The sequence below is a fragment of the Nannospalax galili genome, unplaced genomic scaffold (genome assembly GCF_000622305.1).
Source record: "Nannospalax galili isolate Female #2095 unplaced genomic scaffold, S.galili_v1.0 scaffold173, whole genome shotgun sequence".
Classification (NCBI taxonomy): domain Eukaryota; kingdom Metazoa; phylum Chordata; class Mammalia; order Rodentia; family Spalacidae; genus Nannospalax; species Nannospalax galili.
The window spans coordinates 1600973-1620369 of NW_008334442.1; the positions used below are offsets into that span (position 1 = coordinate 1600973).

The 19397-nt window shown below is 38.7% G+C and overlaps 1 protein-coding gene across 7 annotated transcripts in view; it reads left to right on the top strand.

Annotated features, from left to right (window-relative positions):
* The window catches only part of Fam172a (family with sequence similarity 172 member A), a 480054-nt gene that overhangs the window by 452271 nt on the left and 8386 nt on the right, over positions 1 to 19397 (top strand). For 6 of the 7 annotated variants that reach the window (XM_008829338.2, XM_008829339.2, XM_029561742.1 and 3 more), the window contains one exon: positions 10108 to 12976. The exons of the other annotated variant lie outside the window; for it this stretch is intronic. In XM_008829338.2, coding sequence (XP_008827560.1) covers positions 10108 to 10250 — 143 coding nt within the window. In that variant the 3' untranslated portion in view covers positions 10251 to 12976. Of the gene's footprint in view, positions 1 to 10107; positions 12977 to 19397 lie in introns of those variants that run through there. 7 annotated transcript variants of the gene reach the window in all.

The window sequence follows — 19397 nt, forward strand, 5'->3', positions numbered from 1 at the left end:
TGATTAGGAGTTGGTTTAATGCTATGTCCATTTAGTAGAATAATAGTAGTAGGCTCTTTCCTACAGCCTGTAACCTGTCTAACCATGGGTTGTTGGACCCAATCAGTACCAGGTATAGCTCCATCTTGTGAAGTAGGTCTTAAGTCCAATCAGAAAGTGGCTGGTTACTCCTTTAACATTCATGTCATTATTGTATCAGTGGGCATATCTTGTCAGGCTAGTTGTTATTATAGTTTGCAAGGCTCAGAGCTCTGTAAAGCAGATGATTACTTTTCTCTTCTGGTAGCATGCACAGTACCTTCTAGCACTATGAAAGGTAATCAATACAGACAAAGCTTCAAGGTCAGTACCTACTTATTTCTCTTTGTTTGTTCTACAACTGGCATATGTAGTGTATTCAGCAATAGGGTCTTACAGTCAAGTTTTTTTTTTATAATAGTGCCATGCTATTTTGATTACTACCACTTCTTGATACAATTTTAATTCAGGAAATATCATCCTTCCCACATTACTTCTATTTCTCAGCATTGGTTTGTCTAATCAGATTTTGTGGTTCCGTGTGTATTTTAGCTTCTTTTTTTATATTTATGTGAAAAAAACCATTAGAATTTTGATGGATATTTGCCACAGTATGAATAAAGGACATTATGATAAGTTAAAAAAGCCAAACACAGGAAAAAATATTATATGATCTTACTTATATGCAGACATGGAGAATAAAGAGAGTAATGTTGGATAAAGAGGAGACAAGGAAATGAGCAGATGTAAATCACAGAAAGCAAAGTAGCAAATACATAGGATGAGCAAGCGTGGATACCTAAGGTACAGCATGAAACATATAATAGACATTAATATAATGTCTACATTATATATAGTAATGTCTACATTATATACATTAATATAATATCTACATGTATATCCTCTGGCTTCATGCTGTAAACCTCAAACATATTCAATAAAACTTATGAGTGCTGGGATGAAAGGCCTGTGCCACCACCCCTGGCCTGGCCACTCTTGCCACTCTTATGTTCCAGTTTTAAGGGGAATTGATGTATCTCTAGAGGCCAGATCTTATGGCATAAGTGAAAGGGGCATATGAAACCAGAGCTAAAACCAAAGAAATCATTTCTAGGCTAGCTGTTCTAGTTCAGCAGACAATCAAAGTAATAAAAATTCATCTTTTTTATTGACTGGGTGGAAACAGATTATTAGTAAGATCTGCCCCAGGTGCAGGATGATCCTATAGCTACTGCAGGCTCTCAAGAATAAGTTTAATTCCCAGAGTTGTCTTGGGTCTTAAACTACCCCATGTCTCTTGCCGCCTTCTTTCTTCCACCATAGCTGAGATATATGTAGTAGAAAGTTGCTAAACAAACAAAAGGAGCAGCTTCCTCAGAAGCTGCAAATGACAAGTTTTCCACCGCTCAGGTTTCTGTCTGTATTTCCACCTATCTCTTCTCTTAGGTCAAACTTGACATCTTGCTTTTAGGACCTCAGCATGATGCCTGCTTTAATGGACTTGCAACCATGTTAGCAATGGAAAGAGATACCCTGTTTCTTATACAGGTAATTTGAAACCACTGTACTTTGTTTACTGAGCTGCTCTTGGCATTTCTATTACCAGTCTCAATAAACACCCCATTCTTCCGAACACCTCCCTATGTGTCAGTCTCACACTTGTCCCTTGTAACTCACAGCATTTCCTTGGGAGCCATTCTTTGTTCAAATATTGGTAGGTTTATATGTTTTAAATTATATTCTCCTTAGAAACTCTATATTTCATTTTAAAACAGATTTTAGAATCCATTTTACAACAGATTTTAGTAGTTATATTTTTCTCTGTTTAGGAGGCACATTATTTTTCAGTGCACTGATATTTCTCTGATTCTTTATAGCTTTCTAAAAATAACTGCTGGTAAGTGCATAAATTCATTAGGTAATCCCACTGGGGCTCAATAATACATATTACAAACCTCTTGGTTTTTATATATGAGATTTTTCTCAAGAATTCCCTTACCTATATCAATATGGATATATTGACAGGGTCTTCATTACTTCCTAATTACCTATACTTCCTACTCTTGTTTAAAATCAATTTTTTAGAGCAAGCCTTGTCATTTTGAAAGTATCACAGACATGTTACCCTATTAATGTTAATGTGTTTCATATCTTCATAGTTTCTTTCCTCCCTTATTATAGGAACTTGCAGTATTTATTCATTACCTTTAAAAATGTATTCTTAAACTGAGTTTGACCCCAACACTTGGGAGGCAGAAGCAGGCAGATCTCTGTGTGTTCTGATCTACATAGCAAGTTCCAGGCCAGTTGGGGCCACAGGAAGACCTGTCTCCTGTAGAGATAAAAAATAAAAATAAAATACATTCTTCGAGTAAGGACAGAAACAGAAGAGGGGTATATGTTGAGGGAATTCTCCTTGAAAGAAAGATATAAGAAAATGATATTTCATGTTCAATTTTGTGAACAGTGGTATTCCCTATTCTAAACCAGATCCTAACATTTAAATTACACACTGATTGTTGAAATTTTTCCACTGCCTTTTGGTCTTGAACTATGTAAGATAAAGTGACTAGTAATAATTAAAATAATGGATCAAACCAAGAAATTCTTAGGGGTTATCTTTCTAGTGATAAGTTGCTCCCAGAATCTTCTTCAGTCCCTCTACTATTGATTATTTATAATTTACCAGTAAATCTCATCTCTAGTGAATCTCACTCTCACCTCTCTCTCTCTCTCTCTCATTGTGTGTGTGTGTGTGTGAGAGAGAGAGAGAGAGAGAGAGAGAGAGAGAAACATTTCAAGCATGTTTATTTGCTCTCTCAGAGAGTTCTTTTATAATGTATGTTGATAAAGAGAGAGAGAGAGAGAGAGAAACATTTGAAGAATGATTATTTGCTCTCTCAGAGAATTCTATTATGGAATATGTTGACCATATAAACAGCATACTTCTTTACTCTAAGACAATCTTTTTACTGGTCTGAAAGTGTAGCTCAGTAGCAGAATTTTACCATTCAAAAGCCATGGGGTCAGTCAGCACAAAACATACAAAAATCTATTTACTTTTAACTTTTTTAAAGATTATTTTTATTATTTATAACTGTGTTTGTGTGGCAGTATATGCACATGTGTTCAGTGCCTACAGAGGCGAGCCAGAGGAATGTCAGACCTTCTGGAGCTACAGTTACAGGTGGCTGTGCGCTGCCTGATGTGGGTGCTGGGAACCAAACTTGGGTCTTCTGCAAGAGCTCTTAACCACAGAGCCATCTCACCAGCCCCTAATATTTAACATTTTAAGACAATTACTAGAAAAAAAAAAAAGTGAGTTACAACTTCAGAGTATAGACCTGCCGAAATATCAGGATTTGGGCTGATAAATCAGAAGTCTATTTGCATACTTTTCACAACCCTCAGAAAAGTTCTAAGCACTGAGATCAAGTGAACAGGAATGTGGACAAGGCTGGTGGTGTCTTGGTTTCTTTTCCCATTTCAGTGATAAAATGCCCTGATAAAAATCAACTTAATTGGAGAAAGGATTTATTTCAGTTCACAGTACAATCTGTCACATTGGGACATCAAGGTATCAGGTTGCAGCAGCTGGTCACATTGCACCCACAATCAGAAACATGGAGGGAAGAATGTGTGCTGCTGTTCAGCTCCCTTTCTCCACTTACACAATCCAGGATCCCAGTCAAGGAATGGTGCCACCCATAGTATGCAGTTCTTCCCACCTCAACTAATGTAATCAAAATAATCTCAAGAGGAATGCCCAGGGGCCCATCTCCCAGGTGATTCTAGATTTTATCAAGTTGACAGTTAATGCTAACCATCACAGCTGACTTGTAATAAATACCTATGCTGGAGTTTCAGCAGGCTATAGTAAGAGACAGGCAGAGGCTAATGGTCCCTTCTCTCTGGTCTGCTCTTTGGGCATTCCATTCTCAGTGCTATTTTCAACTATTTTTGTTTCATTTCTAAAAGCTATTATATGAATGTAACCTTCTTTATTGGTTCCATTATAAGATTTTTTCCACAGGTCCTAGTCTTTTAGAGAAACAACTGATACATTTTAACAATTTGATCTTACACAATTTACAGCCTCATCCTTCATACTTAAAGGTTTCTAGTCTTCTTGACTATTTGTGTTCTATTTACTACCATTAATAGGTCAAGGGAGAAAAATCAATGTAATATTTTAGTTAGAAGATTACCTTTTAGTTAGGTATTTCTGGGAAAAAAATGTAGGGAATAGACATTCTCTGCTCTATAGAAAGAGACAGGGTGAGTTCAGGTTATTGAGAGAATTAGTTTCTAATGAAATAAAAGATAGAGCCATTATCTTTTATTTAAGCTAAGCCTTGATTGCCTAAATACTTCCTTTTGGAATATTACACAGTGCTTTTACTATGCTGAAATAAGTTCCAGAGTTACCTTAATCTACCCATGTAGAAGATTGTTAAATCATTTTAATACTGTAGCTAACATGCAGAAGGAATAAAAATAATTCATAACAAAACTAATAGGCATTTCCATATTTAAAGAGCTCTGACAAATCTACATAAGAAGACCTGAAAAAAAAGTCATTATCATTGGCCTTGTGCCTCAAATTACCATGAATTTAACAATTATAAATGCATGCTCATATAGATGTGCCTGTTGACCATTCAACTGCCATGGGTTGTGGTGCAACCAATGATCAGATGTTTTTTCAGGGTAAAACACTTGGTATGATTCAAAGAAACACATTTCCACAGTCTTTCCAATTTACAAAATAGCTACATTCCTGGAAATTTCAGTATACATTAAAATTAGACACACACACACACACACACACACACACACAATACTTTCAGTTTACTTACAGATCAGATTCAAAGTACAAGCCCATATAATTATTTGTAGGTTTTCAAGTACATGAATAGCTGTGGAACATTTGAAAACCATGTGAGATATAGAACAATTCATCAAGCTATAGGCCCTGGAAATTATCGGGTGTCCACCCATCCTCAGCCTTCTCCCACTCAATGTCAGGTGCACCTACCAGTCATGATGACCACCAGAAATATTTGCATGTGTACCCATGCACATGCATATGGAGGCCAAAGGTCAGTGTCACATGTCTTCCTCGATCTCTTTTCCCCTTGTTTTTTGAGAGAGGTCCTCACCCTGACTCTAGAGTTTACCAATTCAGTCAGACTAGATGGCCAGAAAGCCCAGGGAATCCTCCTGCTTCCCCTTCTCCAGCACTGAGATTACAGGCACACACTGCTGCACTGGACTTTTTACACGGGTGCTGGGGATCAAACTCAGGTCCTCATGTTTACACAACAAGAACCTTACCAAGTGAACTATCACTCCAGTTCCAACCATAAATATTCTTACAAATGTCCAAAATACCTGTACAGACCATGACTGTCCCCTCCAAGAATCACTGATAGAGCAGAGGGACTTTTTATAATGAAGCACTGGGATAATTTGCTTTTTACTTCTACACTGAATCAATCTTTATAGATTAGGAAGGTAAACTGTCCAGTTAGGATAAACCTGCCAATCCAAAAAGATGTAGAAACTGTTCCTTGAGAACAAGAAGGTGTTTATTGTGTAAAATCCTTCTACTCCCTGCTTCATGTTGCCCTCTCTAGATTAGGAAATTGGGGTTTTGAGAAGCAGAGAGAAGTCTGCAGTGCAAACGAGGGGATTTTGATAAAAGTATCATCGTGGTAGAGGAAAGATCAGTTCCTGACTGACAAAACTGTGTTTATCTGTTCAACATGGTTTTCCTGCAGCTGCTCTTTTTATTAGCCTAAAATTTAACCTTTTATGTTGATGAAGGAATAATTTAATGGCCTGGTGGTCTTATTTGATGTAATAAAAAAATACCACTCTTCCCCTAATATATATTTTTATTTTTAAATATTTTATTATTTTTATTATATGTGTATGAATGTGTTGCCTGCATGTATGTAAATGCACTCATGTCATGCAATGCCTACAGAGATCGGAAGAGGGTGTCAGATCCCCTAGAACTGGAGTTATGGATAGGACAGTTGTTGTCGCCAAGTGGGTTCTGGGAACCAAACCCAGGTTCTCTGCAAGAGCAGCCAATGCTCTTAAGCACTGAGCCATCTCTCCAGCCCCCCAATATATATTTTATGTGTATGTGTGAGTGCCTGAATGTGTACCACATGGGTTCAGGTGCCCGAGGAGGCCAGAGGAGGGTGTAGCATCCCCTGGAACTAGAGATATAGGCATTTATGTGCCACCTGATGTGGGTGCTAGGAACCAAATCCAGGTCCTCTGCAAGAACCACCACTAAGCTGCCTCTCCTGCCCCTACCCCTTAATGTATTTTTAAAGTGTTAAAAAAAAAAAAAAAAACTGCTCTCCAAAAAATGCCACTCACTGAACACTATTGTGGGCATATTTCATATTAACAATATTTTCTTTCTTAAAATATATTTTATTTAATATTTTTATTTTATGTGTATGAGTGTATTGCCTGCATGTAGGCAAGTGCAACTGTGTTGTACAATGCAGGTGGAGGACAGAAGAGGCTGTGGGATCCCTTGGAACTGGAGTTACAGACAGTTGTTAGCTGCCTGTGGGTGCTGGAATTTGAACCCGGGTCTTCTGCAAGAACAACCAGTGTTCTTAACCACTGAGCCATCTCTCCAGCCCTTAATTTGACAATATTTTCAATGAACTTTCTCCTGAATTTTCTCAAATGATCTCTGAACATATACCTGAAATGTTCACATGTGCAAACCAAGATTGGCATGCAATTATGCAACTTCCAAGTGCTATTTTTTAATTATTAAAAATATATTTCCAGGGATGGGGAGATGGTTCAAATGGTAAAATGCTTGCTTTGCAAGCACAGGCTGTGAGTTCAATCCCCAGAACCCACATAAGAAAGCCAAGTGTGTTGGTATGTGCTTGTAATCTCAATCCTGAAGAGGCAAACAGGAGGATTCCTGGAACTCACTGACCAGCCAGCTTATACTACTTGGTGAATTCCAGGGCCAATGCGAAACCTATCTCCAAAAAAAGAGTGGATAGTACCTGAGATTATCCTCGGCCCTCTACGTGAACACATATACATATACAGGCACAAAATCCACTACTGAAAATTAAGAATTGTTTATAATTTTCATTTTATATTTTACTTATGTAATTTGTGTGCATGTATGCACATGCACATGCCACAGCACACATGCGGAGGTCAGAGGACAACGGCAGTCATTTCTCTCCTCCTACCACGTGGGTCCCGGAGATTAAACTCAGGTCGTCAGGCTTGGTGGCAAGCACCTTACCTGAGCCATCTCACCAGTCCAAGAAGTACATTTTTATATAAACTATTCATTTTATCATTTCTTAGTTTATAGAGAATTCTTTCACACCCTAATCTCTGTAGTTTAGTTGGTAATCTACCTTGCTTACTAGTAATTTTTCCTAGAACCTTTCCTTCTTCTGGCAGAAGCATGTTATCATTATTTACCCCTTTATTTGCAAGAGTAAATATGGAGAACTAGTGCAGTTACTCGGTAATATTTTTGGACATTGTTCTTTTCCACACAGCACTACTCAAGCAAAGAGTTGTCATAAGCTGAAAGTAAAAAGATTTTGGAAGTGGTTTTATCACCAGGGAAATTTGTTCATCCTTCAGAAAGATTGTCACCAGGAAAACAGGAATAAAGGAGTTTAAATTGCTTGAAACCATTGACTCCCAAGTCCCTCCAGATTCATAGAAGGAATTGATTTCCAAGGAGTGGGAGGAATCATGAGAGAAACTCCCTGAGAAAGCTTACAAATTGATCATTGCCTGGATAACACTAGTAGGTGTAAGTGTGATCTCTATGGGGGAAATGGCAAATGTGGCTAGAAGCTTGGGAAAATGGAAATGGAAGGAAAAGAGCAACACTTTCTTTTGGGAGGGTTGCTTATTGCATTTGGGCATAGACATTGCCATGTATTATGCATCTTAGAATGGCCTTTTAAAGGGGAGAAATACTAATGTTCTTAAATATTCTTTCATAGTAAGTCCAATTTAATAGATATTGCTGAACTGAAAATAAGGTTGTGAACACTATTGAAATAGAGGCAGACATTTCATAAACCTATCCAGAAATTCAGCCTCCTGAATATTACTCACAAAATTTTATTTGAAGTCAGCATGTCTGAGGATGTCTAGAACTGTGTATTTGTTTGGAGAATATAAATACCTCAAAATTCAAAGGAATCCTTTAAGGGCATCATTTAGATAAATCAGTAAAATTTACAATAATAATATCAGGACATTCCATATGTTTTAAAGAACTTCAATTTTTACACACCTACTCAAGAAGTCAGACCCTTTTTTCTAAGAATTCTGTTGAGAATCCTCAGAACTCAGTCAGGCCCTTCAGGATTTACCAGTAAAACCTACTTTGATCCATCCCTTCCATGAATAAATTGAATTTTGCCAGAAATGCCTCAGCAAACAGAGAAAAGACCTCATTTTTTAGTCTGAATACAGTAGTGTTGGAGGATATTTCTCAAGAGTATGACTTCAATATTGGATCTTAGTTCCAAGTGCAGGTTCATAGGGCCAATCTGCAAAGGGGAGATCAGAACATCCTTGTGAGGGCACCTGTGAAGAGATGGCCTCTGGAGAAGGGACAGCTCCCACAGCCAAGTCACATGCACAGTCTGTAGATTTCTGCTCTCTGGCCAACTGAGTGCAGCCAGAGCATCCTTATTGTTGTAACTCCCAGATTGTGATACTGTTACAAAACTGTTGCTAGGCAACAAATGTGGTTACCAGGTCTCAGCGAATAGCTGAAGGGGGAAGGCAAAGTGTAGCACCATTGTAGAGTAACCATAGCAATGACCTACTATTACAGACTAAAGAATTATCATTAACAATGTTAAAGTATCAGAGGCCCTGAATTCGGAGACTTCCAAGCAGTATCTCAGCATAATTGAGTGATCTAGGAGGGGATTTCAGCTGTTTTCAAAGCTATTCCTTCATTATTTTTATGTACGAGTATATCTAATTATTTTCGAATTTAAAATTTCACTTATGAAGCTATTGGTTAAATTGTATATGCTATCACAAACAGTTTTAAAAATTCAGATTAATCGATCTTCATGTATTCTCATGCCTACCTACATCAGTGTTATTTGCTGCCTCTGTCAACTGAAGGTACATTTGATCTGAAGAAGAGTATCCAATATTATTAAACCCAAGTCACAGAAACAAGCTGTAGTAAAAATAACCCTATAAATAGAAAAAGCCTGCCTTGTCTATGAATTTCTCTTGACAAAATAGGAGGCCAAATGCTCTTTTAAATGCTTTGGAGCGGTTTTCCCCTAGCTTTTCGAGATCTGCCCTCCTAAAATCTGTAAAAATGTAGCCTGCTAAGATACTTTAAGGCATTAGCCTCTTTTTGAACCTGGCCCTTCATTAAACATCTCCTGTGATTTGATCCCAGTGACCTCGCTGAGGCAATCATGTCCAACATCACTGATTGGGACAGGCAAGAAAAAGAATCTATTCCTCCCCAACCCCCAACTCCCTGGGAGGCAAAGACACTTGGGCGCTAGGGGGTGGGGGTGGTGGTAGCCGGATCCCGGACGCTGGGGAAACCAGTCCCTGGGCTGGGGAAGTAGGTGGTTTCTAGGCGAGAGAGGGAGTGGCCCTTCCTGCGGAGCTCCTGGATTGGTCCGGAGGGGCTCAGGCCCCTGCGGACTCCGAGCCACCTCGTGAGCGACCGGCGGGCTTATCCGGGCGGAGTCCCGGGGGTGGCAGGGACTCGCGCGGGAGGCGGTGCGCCTGGGGTTTGACAGGATGGTGGGTCCTTGAGCCCGGGGGCGCCGAGCTCGCCCTACTGCAGGTGCGCTCGGTGGGGCGGGGCTCGGGACTCAGATGGGCGCGGGGCGGGGCGGGGCTTCGGGCTGGGGGTGTGCGGGGCCGGACGGGGCTCAGTACTGGGATGGGCGCGGGGTGGGGCGTGGGGCCCGGACTGAGAGCCCCACAGCTCGGGGCCTCAGGTGGCCCAGCCGTGGCCGTCCGCGCTCGCTGCCACCTCATAGCCCGTGTGTGTCTCCGCAGGCACCGACCGTCACGAGCTAACTTCCTGGAAGAGCTTCCCGTCGATCTTCAAGTTCTTTACCGAAGCCTCGGAGGCCAAGAGCAGCTCGCAGAAGCCGGCGCTGACGCGGCGCTCGCACCGCATCAAGCACGAGGAGCTATGAGCGCAGCGCGTCCGCACCCCGAGCGCCCCGCGCAGCCTCCGGCCCCTCATTAGATTGTTTTTCTTCCTCGAGTCCAGGGTCGTGATATGTACATCTAAATAGCGTTCTGCATTATTTCTAGATGAGTGCAACTGTCAAAGCAATATGGGTTCCGCGGCCGCGCTTCCTGCAGGCGGAGCGGGCCAGGCCGGCAGATTAAGGCTGACAGCGCCGGGCATCCCGGCCTGAGCTTCTAACTGCGCTGGAAGAGCTGCGGGCTCTGAGGCCTGCGCGGCGTCTGCGCGGTCCTACCGCCCGCTGCTCCGCGGTTGCTGCTGCCTGTCTCAACCGCGTCCACTTCCCCTACTGAACCCAGCAAGCTTTTATTCTAGACTTCTACCCTTCATTTCAACTAGGTTTTCCCCCCGGGGCATCGTATGTCTGTCTGTCTGTCTCTCTGTCTCTGTCTATCTCTCGTTGTTTAGAAAGCCACCACCTCCCTGTACTAGAATAACAAATTTAAATTCAAAACCTGAATGCCATAATGTACTATGTAGTCTGGGGAGTGCAAATTCTCCCTATTTTCATTTCAAGACCAGAAGAAAAACTTTCATAAAAATCCATAAAGCACGAAATACGAATCCTCCTTTCTGCTGAAAATTCTTGCAAGTTTAATGTGACACCTCATGAAGTCTCTGGTTTCAGAAGAAAGTTGAAACCAAAACATAAGCAGATCTTTTAGATGTGAAAGTTTCCATTTTCAGGGAAATTTCCAACTTTCTCATGAGAATTGACTTTACTTTTACATATGTAATGTAGTGAGTGGTATTGTAATTTAGACGATCCACTTAAAGTTTGCTTTTTATATGCTAAGTGGAGATGGTGTATTTGTTACTGTTAATCCTTACTTAAAGGTACTTTAACCTTTCCTGCAGTAAACCCTTTTAAGTATACAACTTATTATCATCAAGAAAATAAAACTGCATACTCCATTTTCCTTCTAACAGCTCAATAGGGTTAAAATGATTCAGTTTTTTTTTTTCTCCACTGGGAAAAGAAAAACTTGGTGTGAATGATTTTTTTCTTTTTAAGTTCAAAATGTTTAGTATTCCACTTCCTATGGAGGGGTTGCCCTCTAATTTCAACAGTTACATATTTTAGTCCAGCTAGGATCTGGCCAGCTGTGAAGGAACTACAAAAGATAAAATAAGTTCACATTTGGTGACTTTCAAATCAAAATATTATAACATCAATTTTAATTACTTGAAGAATTTAATTAATGAAGATTATATCTAAGAGATGAGAGTCTGAATTTAATATTTCCATTCCTTTTTTAAGTATATTCAATAAGTAATATGTCTCCTTTATTTGAGGGCATCATAAAATGTACCCAAAATAATTAGAACTGTCTAGCATCTCAGAAAAATAACCTGCAATCAACAACCTCAAGAGTACATGTTTTTGTACTACAAACTGATTTCAGCAAGTTTTAAATATAATATCTCATGTTGTTTGGCATGCATTCATTAGTTCTGTAGTTTCAGCAAAGGCAAATTAATCTGTTTTCAGTCCTCATGTCCTGGTATCTTCCGATGTTACTTAAGCAGAAACAACTTAGGAGGAAAGCTCAAGGTGGCGTTTTATTTAGCTCCTGGGTGGTTTAAAATGTGTAACCCAACAATGTTAAGACATTCCTTGTGATATTAGCCCTTTTTATCTGATATTTCTGATTTAAAAGGAATGATGAACTCTATAAAATACTGGTATTGTCCCAGTGACAGAATTTGAAGATCAGTGTGAATTGCGTATATTTTTACAAATGTTACAAATTGTGTGGTGTTTTCAGAATATGAAAATGTTCACGGGAAACTAATTTTGTAGCATTGAGAAAAAAAAATCCAAAACTTATTCAATGCTAAATTTATGTAGCTTCTGCACCTGGAGTAAAGCATAGCTCAGCATCTGAAGCGAATGACTCCTGTTCCTTTCCTCCACTTCTCTCACTTCTTTAAAAAAAGAAAACCGTTGTCTAGAGAAAAATCACTGTTTAATTGTCTTTGATACTTTACAATTACTGAATTGTAGCTCTTATTTAACTCTCTATAGAGAGATATTTGCAAACTTGAGTTTTGTAAATGCAACTTCTGAGTGTGAGTCTCAGCTGTACCAACCCAGAGTAATAAGGCAAACCAGAACACCAAGTGATAAATGATTCGATTCCTCATAATATAGGATTTCCTAACCTGTTGATATAAATGTAATGATACTCTTCACCTCAGTTTCCTGAAATGACAAGTACCTGGCAGTACTCCACCGGCTTAGGGGTGGACAGCCTTTATAGTATTTCTGCTCTGGTCTTCCCATTTTGCTTAGAAAGATTTTTAGGTGTGTAGAGGTTTAAAGGGGGGATGTGGGCTTTTTTTTTTTTTTTTTAAATTGTGTTCTTAATTTTTAGAGCAAGTAGAATGAAAAAAAAGTTCTCCAGAGTAGACTGGAGATTCAGAGTAGTCCTTTGGAACTGAAGGGATAGGTAATCGCTGTGAAGCTTTCTAAAGGTACCTAACATGGAGGCCTTGAAAGTCTTCGTGGAAATGTGGAAGAGAGGTCATCTATTGTAAAATTGTTCTTTTTCTCACATTTCTGCTTCCTGGATTACATTTTTGTTTATACGTCAAAGACAAAATAAAGCACAGGAGTTCCTATAATTATTTCTGTTTACCATTTTAAAATAAAGTTTTCCCAACAAGCAACTGCGTATTTTTCCTCCTCCTCAGTTGTTCTATTCACCAATTGCACAAAGGGATTAATAGCTGAAATGTAAAAACTTGATGAGACCACATTTATCAATATTATAAGCCTTATAGCTACTCATTACTGTTGTTATTACTTATTACTATTGTTATTACTATAAGGTAATATCCTAACTTCACATCAGTCACTATTTGTCTCACATCTTTCATAAAGATATTTTTAGTAATTTGTCTTTAATATATAAACATCTACTCAGTAAGGAAATTAGAACAACTTATCATCAAACTATTGTTTTATAAAATACACATTAATGTATAATGAATAAGTACATTTTCCAAAGGAGCCTATGGAGATTAACTTGCTCCCAAACTGCTGGTGGTAGGCCCTTGATGCCCTGTGTCCAATCTGAAACCTGTTTATATTTGTGTTACAGCTATTCCTTCCTTAAAACCTTTAACTCCTTTGAGAGGGTTTCAGAGGGTTTGGGTGACAAACATGTTAGATTATCACTGCTAACAAGCTAGGTTTTTTCATGTTCCTCTAGATTGTCCAGAATTCCAATCTAAACATATCTCTCTCTCTTGTTATACTCATAGTTTTTTCTGTTAACTGGTAGGTTCCTCTTGGGGACTACACTCCTAATTCATTTAAGAAAGATTGCTGTTAAGGAACTTTTACAGTATAAAATTTTACAATGTAAAATTTTAGGGAAAAACTTTTCCATGTCTTCTGGGGAGGGAGTCTTTCAATAAATGTAATACAGTCTCATCTTTGAAAGATCAGTGGCCAAAAGGGGGAGATGATTGTGGTCATTTTATGATTGCTTATTATAAAAGACTTCAAGATGTATTCCATTTCAATAATGTAATACTTTCCTTCCTTCCTTGTATAGACTGACCGAGTGGGAGTCTCTTGAATTGTTCATCTTCCTTTTATCTAATATTCTATTAATCTCCAAAATGATCAGTTTGAGTCTGGGAAAGGGTTTTTAATCAACACTTCACAGAGCTTTAAACTACCCCACCTACCTAAAGCATCAGCTTTGTGGGGTGGTTTTAGATTTAAAGCATTGCAACTGCCATGCACTGTACTAAAATAAAGAATGTACACCAAGTGGAAGATATTGAAAGGGGGGAGATAGCACAAAGTCAATTAAGAGAGATTCAAGAATAGAAACAGTCATCAAAGCACTCCAGCATTTATCTTGAAATCTGCGTAAGGTTTTTTCTTTTTTAATGCAACAATGATAGTTTTAAACCTCACACTTAGAAGGGATGAATGTTTATTTAATTGATTCATTTGGACTGATGTTTTTAGAGTTTCACACCACTGCTTTTTCATGTAGTGTTGTCTTTAGCAGTCAGGAGTCAGACATGAGCCTTCTCAGATTTCATCAATGGGACCCTCCATGATATCTAAAATTAGGCAATAGCCTGAGCAATGGTAACTTTGGAACTGGGAAATCTCAATGCCAACATGGCCGATTACAATGAAGAACTCTTGTTCACTCTCAGCATAAAGGTTTTATAGGAATAATAATGGAAAATGAACTTCAAATGCTAAAGAATTGCTAGATAAGAGAAAGCTGTCCTCAAAGTTCAGCTAATAACTGGATACCAAAGAGTGGCCAGTACTTTCTTTGAATGTGAAAACTTAGAAAATGAAATTTTGTCTTAATCGATGATATCTCTCCTGGCAACTTTTCTCGGTCCTTAGCCTTGAGATTTGTAGAAAACCTTTTACTATATTCTTTGTTAGAATTTCACTCTGTTTAAAACTAGCATGAAACATGTTTCTAGGAAGAAATCTAGAGAGGTCCTGCATGTGTCTTTCCAGATCGTTCAGCTTTTTCTTCCTTGGCTATTACATTGGATATTTAAGGGAAGTTGTCATAGGTAAAATGATATTGAACTGTACTTTGTGGCCAGCCTGGAGTACCAAAACAAAGAATCTGAACTGAAAAGACAACCAACATCCCAAGAATGATATGTCTCTTTTTAAAGTTTACAATTTGAATAATGAACTTGGATAGAAACTTGGCAGGAAAACAAACCATGGCACCATCACATCACCAACCATTTTCACTTTTCTGTCCAATTTCAGAGTGCATGTGTTTGTGAGTATTTCACTAGATCAGTGACAGCTCTTTATTTGCATAATTATATGCTCTGGTCTGAAGAGAAAACTAACCCCCAAATTTCATGGGTCACCAAACTGCAACAATCAATGTTTTATCACGTATGCTAAGCAAAATCTAAGAAGCTATATGAAGTTTCTTGGGGAGTTTCTACTCCCCAGAAAATTAAAAGAGTTTTCCTCTCTTGAATAGATTCAAAATCTTTCCAAGTTCTTTGTAACTGAATTCTGTTTGAAGGCAAAACTAGAGATTAACATGTAGATCTGACCATAGACTTACTAGCATTACTTCAAAGTGGCTTAAGAAGAGCAGCATTTTTTGGTGAATTAAACTTTAAATTTTCAGTACTGTCCTTCATGCTATGAGAAAAAAGTATTGGTCAAATTATGATTTGCCAGAATGAAGTCTGAATTAACTACCATGAATATAAAATGCATTTTCTTGCTTAAAATAACTCAGGGTTTTTTTAGAGACCTAGTAAGAAAAAAAATGTGTGCATATTATATGCACACATATGTATATGTCTCACACTTACATAGCCATTTGCGGGGTACGTATGTCCATTTCTGTGCACTTCACCTGAAATACATAGACAACATATACGATATGTGTAAGTCTATTCAGTGTCTGTAACATAAGTAGGTGCTCAGCATGTACTGCTCTTCATGAAAGTTTGTAAATTTCTCTGTGAAATAAATTTTTCACGTTCAAAATCTTGAAGGCATTGTAATAAATATTTTTAAATGTTTCAAGCTTATTTGCATCTGTAAGTTCTCTATTTGTATGTAATATGTACTTATGTATAAGGTTGACTTGATTTCATTAAAGAAAAACATTTAAACTGCTGATATCTTTAGTTTGTAGGCACTCTGCCAACTTGGAATATAATAGAGCACTCATGCAAACTGATTTTTTTAAGGAGTTATTAAAATCCTGGAGAATGTCTTTACCTGTTTTTTTAAGGAATATACAAGGTGCATGATTACTTTTATAAAAGCACTAGGATGTGACTTTCATTTAAGAGTTTCCTCATCAGACAACACACTGTCATCAAGAAAAAGAAAGCACTTGAGAAAAATTAATTGCATAATTTTGAAGTATTTTATTCTCTGTCTGAAGAATGAGAAGTCTTTTAAGTTAGGTATCAGAAATTTTCTAGAATGTTCCTATTATTTCAAGTGAAAAATCACTTAGTGTCCTAAGTTTTTAACTAAACTTGAATCACAAATGAAAGATCTTTCCTTCTCTACTAATCTGAAAACTTAAACCTCTGCTCATCAAGAATATTCTCCAGTGTCACCACACCTCACCTTTGTCACTGTCCTTACCAGGATGCTCTTCTAGTTACATCCCCTCTGACACCCTCCCCAGAAATTTATATTTAGACTGGAGGCCTTGGGTTCCTCTAGGTGGAAATTCCTCAAAATTCAATCTGTAAAAACAAATAAATCCAAGGTTAGAACTTTATCCAACAAAATGAGTCAAGCTAGAACTAAAGATTTAGGAACTATGTTCTTCTGAATCATTTTAAAAGTATAATCTCCTGTAATAATAATGGACAATATTTATGCTTATTTGCTTGTTCCTTTCTGTTTGATCTTTGTGATAACATTGCTTAGAGTATCAGGTAGAGCTCTCAATTCTACTTTGCCAAGAATGCAGAAAAATCTGTTAGATCCCATTGCATTCCACACCTGAGGGGAAGACCTCAAGGATCTAAGTACCCCCCCAATCACTTTCAGTTGTGTCTGCACAAATACTATCTAATATTTACTCTGTGTCTGAAAAGATTCCCTCTGATCCAGCTCATACTCATGTACCTCCAAATAATTTTTCAGAGGCTTTTCATCTCCTTTTTAAAACCATCCCGAAATAAGTGGCTCTTTCTAATAAATATTTCACTTTCCCTGAATTACATGGATAATCAGGAATTATCAACTGAAATATGTTCATGATTTGTTGTGGTGTTCTGTTGGTGTTTTCTGCACCCCACCCCCATTCCCTTTTGCTTTGCATCAGTAAATTACTTAATATCATCCCCTGGAATAACCAGCTCTAAAAATAACACTAGCACATAGTGTCACAATTTGGCTTTCATGCAGTTTTGAAAGAAAACCATTAAAATTGCATTGATCTCACAAATATTGATCTAGTGCTTGATATCAAATATCAAATGAGATGCTGTCAGATGCTGCTGAGCATTGTGTCAGCTGTTTGAATTCAAGTCCTCTTCTTTCCTCATTGTCACATAGATTCAGGTTGCTGAGGCTAAATAAGGTTTTCATGATTAAAACAATTAAGGTCAATTCTTTCCCTGTTTCCCACATTTCTGATTTACCTGTTTGTCACATCATGTGTGTGTGCTTTACAAGAATGTGGCTCCTTGCTAGGTAGATTATATTTACATTTCTTAACTAAAATTTCAGTAATGCCTACATGAATCCTGACTTCTTTTTGATCACCTGTCTTTTAAGGAGTAAAAACAGTTTTGGGGTTTTGGTCTGGTTTGGTTTGGTTTGGTTTTTTTGTGTGTGTTTGTTTTTTAGTTTTTAAATAACACCGTTGAGAGTATAGCTTTAGAACATAGAATGAATTCTGAACTACGCACTATAGCAGGTGAATTGCTCCTTTTGTTCCTGTTGGCAAAAATGTTATAGTACTTGGCAAACCTATAGTTGAAAGAGTCATTTAGATGATTATATATGTATATAACTTTCTCAACAAAATGTGATTTGGAAGGTTAAGTCATGCTTTTATTTCCTAGCTAATCTGGAAATATCTTATTATTCTATCCTTGAATATGTTTAGAGTCTCAAATCATACTTTTTCTTTTCTCATTCATCTTTGTTGTGCACATCAGCAATTACTGATTATTTTGAAATGTAAAACACTTCAAGAAGGAAAATATCCTCTAACGACCAGTTAACACTGCTGTCTACCCTATAATGACCAAGAATTAAAACTAGAACCCTTATAGAAAACTCTTTATATTGCACACCCACATTTGTATTTTCCACATTTACGAGAAGAAAAAGAGACGAAATCCTAGGTATAGGAGTTGATGTCCCTTTCCCCTTTTTACACCTGGACTGAGTTTGAGGACATCGAAACGAGCTACGAAGAGACGAAGAGACGTGAAGCCGCCGCGCTCTTCCCAGCACCATGGACAGCGCCCAGCGCGCCCCCTTCCTTCTCCGCTTGGCTAGAACCCCAAAGTTCCGGCCTGGCGTGATTCCTCCCTCCAGCCACTCCCCCGCCATAGTAAATTCTCTTCTGAAACCTCGGGATCTGAGCCCAAAACAACAGTGAGCTTAAAGACTGTAGTTTGTGGGTGGAGAGTCTAGCTTGCTCCCTGCCTGGTGTTAATCGAAGCGCCCAGAGACGCACTATTTGCCTGCGTGTCTCCCCGAATTTGCATCTAATCTACGCTGAACCCAGCTCCACTGAGTCACTTCTGTGGTAAGGGTCTTCCATGCCCCAACTCTAAACTTTTCTTTGACCAACTTTTCATCACCGTGACCATTTAATCTGTAACACCTCCGCTTCAAGGGTTCTCTACCGGGAGGACGTTGTTCTCAAGTTTATGATTTCTGTCGCTACAAATTTGTTTCAGAAAATCTACATACAGATCCACCAGCCCGTCCCACGGCCCTGTAGGTGGCTGGAGCTGTCAGACTAACTCTGGGGCGCCCAGGCCCTGGGTAATTACCTTCCCGAGCTGCTTTGCTAGGCGTCAAACACCCGGCCCGCTGCACGCTAAAAAGCCAGATAGCATCTTCTTTGACAGCCCAAAAAGGGGCGCCTCTGACTCCGAACCTCCTCAAGTCCTAGCTGTGCTTTCAGCTGTTCTTTTCTCTCTCTCTCTCTCTCTCTCTCTCTCTCTCTCTCTCTCTCTCTCTCTCTGTCCTCTGACTGCCTGCCTGTCTTCCACAGATCAGTAACAATTTTTTCCTGTTTGTCAAGTTAAGCGAAGTACGAAGGACGATCACTTCCGTGTGGTATCTGCATTGCGTACTCTCCCTAGCAACCCAAGTCGCCACTCCTAAGACATGAGTTTTTAAAGATTTTTGAACAGAACACCTTGCTGTATTGACACCTTACTGTAGGGTTTTGAGTGAAATCTCTCCCCTCCCATCAGAACACAGTTCTAACCATCCGCTCTCTTGAATCAACATTGGGAATAAAAATATTACACTAATTGAAGGTGAGGCGGCCCAAACTAGATGTCTATTAAAGGATGATTGAATAAAAACGGTTCCAAACCAACTTAACACAAACTT